At 40.9% G+C, this 12,138-nt stretch overlaps 1 protein-coding gene across 28 annotated transcripts in view; it reads left to right on the forward strand.

The window, feature by feature from the left end:
• Positions 1 to 12,138, forward strand: part of LOC118249967 (poly(rC)-binding protein 3-like) — a 514,794-nt gene that overhangs the window by 459,075 nt on the left and 43,581 nt on the right. For all 28 annotated transcript variants that reach the window (XM_050708844.1, XM_050708845.1, XM_050708836.1 and 25 more), the window contains 3 exons: positions 5,067 to 5,090; positions 5,193 to 5,225; positions 8,232 to 8,348. In XM_050708844.1, coding sequence (XP_050564801.1) covers positions 5,067 to 5,090; positions 5,193 to 5,225; positions 8,232 to 8,348 — 174 coding nt within the window. The remainder of the gene's footprint in view (positions 1 to 5,066; positions 5,091 to 5,192; positions 5,226 to 8,231; positions 8,349 to 12,138) is intronic.

The raw sequence follows: 12,138 nt of genomic DNA on the forward strand, positions 1-12,138 counted from the left end.
AAGACGTGGCTGCATCTCAGGGTTCCTGTGGGGTTAGTGTTCCACTTACCCCATAATGCTGGTAGTAGAAGCTGCTTGCTTAGAGCAAGATCTGTGCTTTTATATGGTCTTGGAATAACTAGCTGATTAGTTTTGATTTCCTAAGCCACAGTAGTTATTAGACTAGCTTTACACTTAGAAAAATGATGGAATTTCACACATGATGTTTGCAGATCAAAGGTTTATCTTTATACCAAGGTTTGTCACCATTTGTTAAGCCTCCTGTTTTCTTAACGTGACTTATTTGTTTTTCTTGCTGTTCAGAAGGTACACCAGATAGTTGATTAGCAAATAGCTTTCTCCTACAGCTTGTTTTATATCTTTGTTTAATCGTTCGCACCATCAAGAGCCCTGCAAAAGCCTGGGCTCACAGAGACTTCTCTGCTGCCACCTTTTGTTCTGCTGGCCTCAGGTTAGCACAGATGAAGCAAATACTGCAGAAGCAGCTTTCTGCTGTGTGGTGGGCCCACCTCTCCCCAGGCGTTCGTTAAGGGTAAAAGTCACCCCATTCATGTCAATTAGGAGTGCAAATAATATTATACATTGCATTTCAGCATGACAGAAAGCATCCCGTGTTTTTGCCGTTGCTTTTCCTCGAGTTATCTGCAATGAATTGGACGGTTGGCTAGCAATATGCTTTGCTGATACTGAGCACAGTCTTGTTGGTGAGATTCACCATTTGTATTTTATTAGAAATTACATAGATTTATGTGGATTTATGTATTTTGTTAGAAATGACGTAGAATCATAGTCATAACTCAACTTAGCCCCCAAGGCTAATGAGCTATTTTAAAGCTGTCTGAAATTAGCATGTCTATGTCACATTTTCCTGTGTTTTTCCAAAGTGACAGGATGCGAAGTTGGAGTCCAGGCAGGAGACTGTCCTGCTTCAGGTGCTGTCACCTGAAGAAATGCCCTTTGAAAGCTGTTACCTGGGCTGGGCACTCTGCACTGTCTAAAACTCAGGCCACTTCAATGAGTCTCAAGATAGGCAACCCAAATGGCTGTCATTTCTTGAAGGAAAGTTGATACCCATCTATTTAGTGCCTGCATGCATGTATTGTCTTCACACACAAATATGTAAATATATGCATGTGTTCACGTGTATCAGTGGATGTGGGCACACATACAGTTGCAGCTTTTCAGAGGCATCCTATTCACCCGGCACAGCTGCTGTGGCATATCTGCTTCTGACAGGCAGGTGTTTGTATGTTGAGGCCAAGGATTGTGGTTTGCTGGGTACTTCTTTCAGCTCTGGCAGCAGAGTTGCCAGGTTACCTTGGACCTGTCTTTCTCTCTCTGAGCTTCAGTTCCCCCCTTTGATAACATTTTTATTTGTGGACTGCTTTTCTGTCTGCTGTTAAAATGTGACTGTAGAAGATCTAGTAATTCCAATCATATCACTTATTTTCCCACTATGTTTATATGTGGATGGTTAGTCAATAAATCAATCCAAAATTGATCGTAAACACTTACCTTCACTTTGTATTCCTGAGCACTGGAAGATAGCAAATAGTTAAGCAGTTATTAGTATATCCTAGTATACTAGTATTTTCAAAGACAGCTCAATCACGCTCCTGTCTGACTTTTGCTGAGGCTGAATTTGATATCAAATGTGGATTCCTCTCACCAAACTTTAGGTATGTTCTTGTAAGTCTAGGCTTCTTCCACGGCAGATGTAGAAAGATGAAACCCTTGATGAAACCCCCAGTTCTTCCCTCCTGTTTTGGGAACAAAACCCTTCATTATCTCTCGCTGTTGACTGCAGAGGAGCCTGCGTGCCTGGATTACACTGGACTCCTAGATTTTAATGAACTGATGCAGGTGACAGACATCCCATCCCTTCAGTCTAAGCAGTAAACTAAAGCACAGTTTGAGCACCTGGCAGATTTAGAAACGTTTTCTGGGTATCAAGATCTAAAAATAACCTTGGATAGAAATATTGACAAAGATCGAGTATCATAAAAATGGTGTTAGATATCTTATAAAGCACTAAACATAATTTAGGGTGGTATAAGTATCTGTATGAATCAAATACTGGACTGTATAAAGAATAATTAAAGGTTTGATGAAGTAGGATAAGTAATTTGGAGAATGAGGCGTAAAGAATTTTCTGATTTTGTCTGTGTCAGAAGAAGGGTTCTCCTAATTAAAAGGCGATCCGTCGTCTCCGCTACTTACAGAAGCTTTCCTAAAAAGAGAAAAAGCCCCCAAAAGGCTAAAGCAACCAGTTTAGAATGGTTCCAGAATTTATTTTCTTTGCAGTAATTCATATGGATCCAAAATTTTGGAAAATTTAGGAATATGTATGTAAAGTTAATGCTTCCCTCTTCCCCTTCCCTTTCCTCGCATTTCCTAGCAGAATCCACCTCACAGGGAGCTGCAGTGCAGAGAGGAGGTGGTGTTTGCCACGATGCTTTGGAACTGCCTAACTGCAGCATGAGCTTTAAATTCTCCCTTTGATGAGGAGAAGGTTTGAGGTACTCTGTAGAGTTACAGTGACATCTTCTAGCATGATCCAAGGAGCTGGTCACAAGTCGTGTTGAAATACTTTTTTTCAGTGGGATTCACGCTGTGCATTCATTCACTTCTTTGGTAGTGTGTACTCCTTAGCAGCAAACAAGGTGATATTTGCTCAGGTAGAATTCCTGTTTCCACTGAAATCAATACCAAAACTTCCACAGGCGTCAGTGAAGTAAGCATCTTGAGAATCCTGATGTTTTATGGAGCACTTTGCTTGTTTAAAGATTTCTGATTTCTATGTTTGAAATACACCATCTTTTTTTACTAGGGCTGTAAACGGTATATTGCATTACTGTTTCCAAAGCTAAAGTATCTTTTCCAATTTCCAAGGAAGATATATTTGTACTTATTAGCCATGGTCCATTCATACATTTTTGAAAGAACTGCAGCTGACATTAAGACCCAGTGTGATCAAATGGATTAGGCTAAATTTCATGAGGAGTGTGTACCAGCAGAGCCTTGTAGGTTCAAGACCAGGCTTATAGCTTCTAATGAAACTTCGGATGTAAAATAAAATAAAACATGAAACAGACTGAAATACAATTGTTCCCCAATAGCAATCAAAATACAATATGCTCAGCGACAGTAAAAAGTCCTTCTACCTCCTGGGAATCTGTTTTACACAAGAAATTATTTCTGAAACCTGGGATTGAGAGGAATGGAAAAAATATTCAGGGTAAATTCACTGAATGCACTGAGCAGGCCATTGGGAACTGCTAGACATGACAGCTTCCCATCATTGAGAGTTATGTGTATCTGTGTCCCCTCTTAGCCCAGTACCTTTTAATCCCATTCAGTAGTTACAGACAGGTTGGCAGTGTTAGAGTGATAGCCTGGAAAAGTAGTCAGATCTTAAAGCCTTGTGGAATGGGTGTCCCAAATCTGTGTTGTTGCTAATAAGAATGCTGCACCTTGCTAGAAAACCTGCCCAAAATGCTGACAAGGTGGTCTCAGACACGGGACAAGGTCTCACAAGCCCAAGGAGAAGGCTGGAAGAACTCACCTCGGCCTGCTGGCTACACTCCTACTAATGCAGCCCAGCGTTTGGTTGGCCGTCTTTGCTGCAAGGACACACTGCTGACCCGTGCTGGAGCTGTGCATTGGGACCCTCAGGACTTTTTCTGCAAAGCTGCTTTGCAGCAAGTTGCTGCCCAGCCTGTCCTGCTGCATGGGCTTGTTCCAACCCAGGCACAGGACTTTGCATTTGACTTTGTCGTACTCCTTGAGGTTTCTCTTAGCCCGTTTCCTCAGCCTGTCTAGGTGACTCCGAGTAGCAGACTTGCTGCACTGATGGGTGGTAGCCCCAGGTTGGTGTTAGCTGCAGACCTGCCGAGAGCTCCAAGGAACCACGTGCCAAAGTTGTTCCCTGAAATGGGTCTTCTCACTGAGAGGTGTTTATGTCTTGTGAGGAGGCACAAGCACAAACAGCTTCACAATATGAGCTTATAAATAACCCAGTGGTGAGAAATAGCTCTCTCCCAAGGGCAGTGCTGTCAGTCTGGTACTGCAGGGTGAAGTTAGTACCACTTTAACATGAGTCCATTCAGAACGACAGAGGATAATTTCTTAAATCTTACTCTTGTAGCAGTGTTTCAGGGTAAGTCAGATCTCAGTGTATAGATGGAGGTGAGAGGTGGGGGGATATGTCTACGAGAACCACATGAGACAGTCTTAAAGCATGGAGGTAGATTTCACACTGAGTATAGGAGAGGAGTTTGTTTTCCCATAGCTGCTCTCTCCTCCATCAGATGATTCCCAGTCTGATGTCACACCTGCGTGACTTGTGTAACATGCCCAGACTATTAATTTTAGAGTTATTAGCTTCTCTTTTGTTACCTGTTGCTTTTATGCACCAGATTTTTAACCCCTGGGATGTTGCTGGAACTGCCAAATCATTCCCCTGTTGTATGCTCATGGTGACATTTGTCGGTATTTTGTCCCTTAATGGAAGATTGTGGGAGTCCAGTAGCAATTCCCAAATCCCTAAAAACTGATTAGCAATCATTGTTCTCTACATGCTTAATGGGGAGATTAAGACAGGCCACTAGGTGTTCATGCAATAACACTTCATGGCACGGAAATTCAGCTGTAGCTGTTGAATGATGAAAAGAGGGTAAATGCCTGCCCTCAGAGAGATCAGCAATTATTTTGATGTTTGCATTATATCCCAATTTCCCTAGCAGGTTATGTAGTCCTATTATTTCTGAACTTTTCATTCCCTAATGTAGGGGTTTATCTGTGTTTATAGTAGCAGAATTGATCTGTAACTGCAAGATCAGCTCTTGTTAAAGGCATTTTTCTTGCACAATCAGTACACTGTAAAGCCGCATTTTCAGTCTGCCCCTTTGTGTCTAACATGGCACATCTGTGTACGGAAACAATGGAAACGGGGCTAGGCGTTGCAGGTCTGAAGTAAGTGATAGTAAAATAGCTCAGCAGCTTAGCAAATGCTCTCCAGTAGCAAATCGTATCATTCACTTATGCTGTCTTCTTTTCTGTTTCAGGAGGTTGGGAGCATTATTGGAAAGGTCAGGAAATTACTTTCTCTCTTTATTGTCACGTCAAAATATTGTATATCTGTTCACTTCATCGGCCCAGGCTAACTTTTTTTTTTTCCGTTTCTATAACAGAAAGGTGAGACAGTTAAGAAGATGAGGGAGGAGGTAAGACCAGCCTTGATGTCTTGTTTTCTTTCCAGATCAGGGAACAACTCGGCGTGTACAGAACGACACTGCCATCAAGCGGGCAGCCCATTTCACATCATCGCTCCGTTACACCAACTCTTGTATAAATAAAATGTGCTGGCCTAAATTAAGCACCGCTGTTAATGTAGCATCTTTATCACCGCAGCAGTCTGCAGGCTTGCATTCCTGTAGCCATATACATTATCTCAGGAGCAGCTTGGGCAGCGTGATTTGGTGCATCCAAACCATGATATTTCACTGCTATTTCCCTTACCACACCGGCATTGCTCCTGCATGCAGCATGGCCTCCTGGTAGAGAGCTTCCAAAATCTGAAACCACGCTTTGGACTGATGCTGTGGAAGGTCTGGGGGTAGACACGACCTTCATCAGAGCTGAAGCCAAAGCATCCCTCTGTCTTGTCTTGGCATAGACAACTTTTCATTGTTTTGCAGCTGTCAGTAGGCTGTGGACAGGTAGACCTGCACACCAGCCATTCACATCCTTTGAAAAGATTGTAAACACGAAGAGGCTAACTAACACAGGGCACTGCATAAACTTCGGTCTCCCCAGGTGTTTGGAGGCTTCTTTCCCTACCTCAAAGCAAGGTGCAGTGTCTTTGGAGGATTATACCTAGCTCCAAGGCAAAGGTTATGGACCCACACTTGTCTTGTGAGTCAGCACATGTAACCTGCAGGTTGCTGTAACTTCCCTTCTTTGAATCATTGGCTAAAAGCATAAGGCAAAAGAAAAATCCTACTGTTTGAAACTTCAGGAGTGCAAAGTGTACACAGAATGCCTCAAGAAAAATTGATTTGGTTCTGGGTTCTCTGCTGTACTTTATTATGTCAGCTGCTATGTTGTTTTGTACACTGTTAGAAGGTCTCTGGCAGGAAAATCTCCATATGCTTGCAGTGAATAAAAATACTGAGATACATCTTCAAATATACACAACAGGGAGTTCATTTTCAGGCTGACTGAATACAAAGCTCCTTTTTTGATAAGAGATTTCATCCATGTTTTCATATATAAGTACAATTGATAGGACTTAAGAAAAAAAAAGTTTCCAGTGTACTAGGTAACAGTATATTGGCAGTTACAGTTGAGAGTTGATTAAATGCATTGTAGTTTAATTAATAATTATGATCACAGACAGATATCTTTAGATATAAATTGTTCTCACAAAGGGGAAGCTATCATTAGAAAAAGTGCTCCCGACTTCTGGGTCAAACATCTTAGTGAAGAGTTATAGTTCCTGGTTAGTTTTTCAAGGTATATGTCAAATATTCATCTTCCATTCCTGAAAAGTTGTCACTTACACGTAGTCGCAAGAGGTATAGTTTCTTTGTTCATTTTTAAAAAAGGAATTATATGCCTCTTTACTACCAACACAGGACTAATCATCTATGTCTTCAAGTAACAATAACTCAGTCCTTCTTTTAAATGACTAACTTCTTCAATACTTGTTAAAAAACGAAACATAATTTTATTTTAACTCTCCTGACAGATGTGGTAAGTTGCAATCCATCTTTGTGGAACAAAATGCAACGTTACCTTGTTCTGTCATCAGAGAAATATCACTGAAAAAAATGAATCTGAAGAAAAGCACAAAGCCCACCAATCTGTGCCCTGCAGTCATTAACTTTCTACACAAATTTTGGAGATTGCCACATCACCTTTTAATTGCCTGGCCAGGCTCCTCTCAGGCCCACTGCAGAGCAGCATCCACAGGAACCGACAGTGATCCCCACAACCAAACGCTGCTGCCAGTTTGAACCAGCCCTGGGCTCGATCTCCTTCGTGATTGAACACTGATGTTTGATTAGAGCAATTCCCACTTAGGTTCAGCTGTCAGAAAAAGTGACTGCTGCCCTTTCTTATCTCTGAACTTTAAGTATATCTGCCAGCAGAGTCTGTGACAGCAAGATTTTTCTATTAGTAGTTTCTGGTGGTTTTTTTTGTTTTGTTTTGTTTTTTGTTTTTCTTGTTGTGTTTGGTTGCTGTCATGTGGGGAAATAAGCTCTCTTTCTGTTCAGCAGCAGTATACACATGAGTAAAGGCTCAGACACACAGCGTATCAACTGATTTGTGGTAACTTTGAAGGCAAAGGTCCAAATTAACTTAGATTATCTCATATTTGCTAGAGGCCAGCATCCTCGAGAAGATCAGTGCCTGTGGATCAGCTGAGGCTCTATTGGCTTCTTAGGCTGCAGTAACATATTTCCATGACTGAAACCTCAGAGGAAGCATAGGGTTGATCTTACCTGAACTGGATTCGATTATTATCTGTGCTAAGATCCTTTTAAACATATTTATACCTGATTTAGGGTTTTTTGCTGCACTGCCACAGTGACATAAAGGGGAATAGGTATGCCTGAGAGTCATGTTCATTTGTCTCCAAGACACAGTTCTCTAATTTCTTCCAACAGCCTCCTTACTTTAAGAAAATAACACCATAAATGTTGAGTATCCTACCAATATTTCTTAAAAGGATTGTTTTCTGTATATTAATTGACTGAATTCGTATGACATACAGTTATAAGGAACCTTCCCCATATTCCAAAGCAATGCCCCAGATAGACACATCAAACACTGTATTTGGGTCCAAACCTCTAAGAAACTGATGCTCCCTGAAGGAAACAAGCTTGCCTGGAATTCTGCAGATCCAGTCCTCTTTAAGGTTAACCCTGCGAGATGGAAAGGAAAAGATAATGTAATTATTTGTAACTTTGAGCTACAGAGGTGCTATTTGCATACTGTGATGAAAGCTGGATAAGTGTTTACCAAGACAGAACCTGGCTTCCCGCAGTTAGATGAATTTTTGGAGTGCGATCAGTTTATGCTGAAATTATATGATGTTGGGGCTGCAATCATAGGGGAGTGAATTAGATGCCTCAAGATGTTTCTTCCCAAACGCTATCCCCTAATCCTGCTTTCTTTGCTCCCTGGGAAGTATAAATTTGAAAAGTATTTGTTCTTTTTGACAGAGTGGAGCTCGAATCAATATTTCAGAAGGTTCCTGTCCAGAAAGAATTGTGACAATAACAGGCCCAACAGATGCAATTTTTAAAGCTTTTTCTATGATTGCACTAAAATTTGAAGAGGTAAGCAAATAAAATACATTTTTCTCTCTTCGGGTTGAAATACAAACACTGTTTGAATTTTCTCATGTTTGCTTTAATGTTAAATATGATTTGTTTAATGTTCTATTTAATAGCAATGAAAGTGGTTGTATTTTTATAAATGCTTTTGGCAGTAACACTGAAGAAAAATAATGGGTCAATTTACAAGCTGTTTGATCATTTCTTTTGCTTTTTGGAGGCTTCAGGGAAAAGCAATTGCTTCTAGTAATGTGCACTAATGGTAAGAAAAACGTCTTGGAAAATTTCTGGTCCCATTGTGGGTTCGATTTGAAAAGAATAATTGCCCAACTTTTAGCTCTGTATTTATATGATTCCATTTGATATTGATGTAAATTTTATATATGTTGAAATGAATATATAATTCATTCAACTAGAAAAACATATTTTATAAACCTGTGTAATTACTAATTACCATATTTAAAGATTGGCTTTTTAAAATAAATTGAAACAAAGGCAGTAATAGTAAGTGAGGCAAGTGAGTGCTCAATTTACTGTAGAATTGCCACTCAGTGCAGATATGTACCTGAAGTGCTCAGATCTCCTCGTGTTTTGTGGACCAACTGCAATTAGATATGGTCACCACTTTAATGGGAAACTTCAAAGAAAAGGCAGCAGACTACCGACCATGAACCTGGTCCCTTAGGAGAGGACTTGACTCCCTCTTCTTTTGAAAATCAGTCATGCAGGTGTCTCTCCTGTCCTCTGTGGACAAACAGAGGCTACTGCAGAAGGCAATTCACCTTCTCCTAAAGAAATTGCCTATGGAGACATGGTTTAAAGCAACTGCAACAGGAAAAAGGGCTGTCTCTCTCCCCTGATGACTAAATTAGTGGGATTTGAATCCCTTTCTTAAGAGCACATTTTTCTTTGTGTTAGTGAAGTTGTTCTCCTCACTTCCCCATACCTCTGGGAGGCACTAGCACTGATGGGAAATGTCAGTGTGTGGCTTTGTTTATTTATTTATACATATTTAGAGTAACAGGATTAGAAGAGAGTTTGTGGGTCATTGGATCATGAAATCACAGAACCATAGAATGGTTTGGTAGGAAGGGGCCTTAAAGACCATCCAGTTCCAACCCCCCTGCCATAGGGCAGGGGCACCTCCCACCAGATTTTGGGGTTGCCCAAAGCCCCATCCAACCTGGCCTTGAACACTTCCAGGGATGGGGCATCCGCAGCTTCTCTGGGCAACCTGTGCCAGTGCCTCACCACCCTGCAGTTTTCTGCTAGCGTAAGCAGTATGTTTTGCAATCTCCTTCATGGCATAATCAAAAACTGGTTAGATTTTTGTTTCTAGTGTCTGATATTGGATCCACAACCTCAGTTCTCTGATATTTGAACACCTTCTTCCCACTCCTCACCAAAATTTATTCACCAGTAGCTTTTATAGCTTTGTTCCAGCACTGGCTGATAAATCTGGCCTTTCCAACCCTGAGGATTCCTCTTAGACACATTTTTATAAAATGGTTTTATTCCCTCACACCTTCACTTTTGCTAGAATAAATGAGTGAGACTCAGTCTTTCATTCAATGCATTCTCCACCCCCCTCACCATTCAAGTAGACCCTTTCTGCCTTTTTCCAGTTGAAGCTAAATGCATGTGTTAGTTGCAGACAGGTTGCAAATGAAGTTCCACAGGGGCTTATTTAATGACACTAGCAGTCCTCTGTCCTGGCTGTTATGCTAACACAGCCCTATCATTGCTCGAAATGCCTCACCTCCTACTAGTGTAACATTTTGCACATAACCATGCTGTGGCTGGCAGGTGTACCCAGCTCCTCCTCAAGTGTTTGCAGCGGGAACCTCTTAGGTCTCGTCAGATGATCTCGTTAGAGCCTAGACAAAGAGCTCTTACTTTTTATACTGGAAATGTTAATACCATTTATATTCCCCCAGTCCTTCATGGTTATTCAGATCTTCCTGTGCAGTATTGCAATCTTTCAGTGTGTTGATAAATACCTTGGTTTTGTGGCATGGTGCATTCAATAAGAATGCTATTTCTTTTCCTTACCGGCTTTTAATGAGATAATACTGGTTTTGAGGTTGATTCTTGCAGAACTGCACAAGTAATTATCTACAGTCCAATTTCAAAACCACCTGTTTTCATCTCCTTCACAGCTTTATCTCCTTGCCCATCTCATACCAGTCCCTGTTCTTTCTAGCTTAAGCGACTGTTCCGTGTACAGCACCATACCAACCCACTGAAATCCAGAGAGAGCAGCCTCTCTGCAGGAAGAACATGTTCTGTTTAGGACCTTGTCCTGCAAAATGCTGCGGGACTCTTTAACAGACCTAATCCCTGCCAGTTCCCATCAAAATGAGAACCCAATAGAAATAACGCTGCATTTCTCATAAAAACATTGAACACTGCACAGCATCAGATCCCCATCCTGCCCACCCCCAAAAAACACTACGGTATTTTTGAATATGCTGTAGCTAGCAATAGGCAAAGAAATGTGAATTTATGCATATTTGCCCTCATAGATATTAGAGGGTAATCTGGACTCACACCATTGATTTTAGCAAAAAGGTATTGGCGCTTACTGTAGATTTCATGCATCGTATATATTCTGAAGTATCTGTATTTAGTTTCAACATAATTGGCTTCCAGTGTATTTAAAAGAACAGTGGTAAAGAAAAATGTCTCATATAATCAGTTAGGTTTCCTATAATTATTCTTGTCAGTACAATGAGGTAACTGTAGTACTTTGGAGTCAAAATGAAATACTGCTTCAGAAATTACAAATGAGCTAGCTACCAACTATTATTTCTCATGCATACCTTTTTTCTTGGAGATTTCTTTAGCCATTTGAAAAGTAGAAAATCCCACTGCAGTTTGTCTTTCTTGCTATAAAATATTCTTTCCGTTATGCTAAGAAATCTGAATATTCCTTTTTACACACAAATTATTCTTCAGCCCTTTTATGGTTGGAGGACAGCTCTTGTAGCAGCTTGGTCTAAATACGAAGCTCTTCCTTATCAGTGCAACTGAAACCCATCAGGGTGGTTACCAGCTAGGTATGTGCAGTCTGCACAGTATCCTTTTTCCAGTGTCCACAGCCTCAGCCTATCAACACAGCCAGAACAATTTATAAATTAGAGCATTTCTGCTCTTCATGTTAGCTGTCATCACAAAGCTCTGTATATCTCTTCTGATGCAGCAAGAAGCACGTCTGGGTTGGGTTTGGTTTGGTTTGATTTTTCTACTTTCAGCATGAAGTCCTTGAACCCTTAATTTCAACCCCATGGATATAAAGGTGGGGATAAGCAGGTCTAGGAAGAGATGGGAGCTCCATAACACTTTTCTGATGTTATCAAAAATCTCAAAATTGTGGCTAGAGAAGAAAAAAAAAAATAAAGATACGGAGGAGTGTTCTCTGTGTTGTTTCTCTGCAGCCATTTATCACTCTGCTTTGTCAACCTCCCCAGATAAAAGTTGTTTTTCTAGCAACCTGATGAATTTAGGGGCTAAGTAGGTGATCACATAAACCATTAAGGTGTTCACTGCAGAGGAAAAAGAGAATTGTTTTAAAATGACACTAACCCAAACAGACCACTGGAGTTGCAAGAGGAGACATTGTAGAGCAGTGATTTCCAGATTGGAGACTAAGAACCAAGAAATGCAGCTGTTAAGTTCATTGGTGAGTGGGGCAGCTCTGGTTTGGGGTATAAATCTGTATAAGCCACTGCAAGCCATATATGGTAGCTAAGTGCTGGAATAACTAGCAGGCAGAGCTGGGTGGTCAGACCTC

The sequence above is a fragment of the Cygnus atratus genome, chromosome 2, assembly GCF_013377495.2.
Source record: "Cygnus atratus isolate AKBS03 ecotype Queensland, Australia chromosome 2, CAtr_DNAZoo_HiC_assembly, whole genome shotgun sequence".
NCBI lineage: Eukaryota > Metazoa > Chordata > Aves > Anseriformes > Anatidae > Cygnus > Cygnus atratus.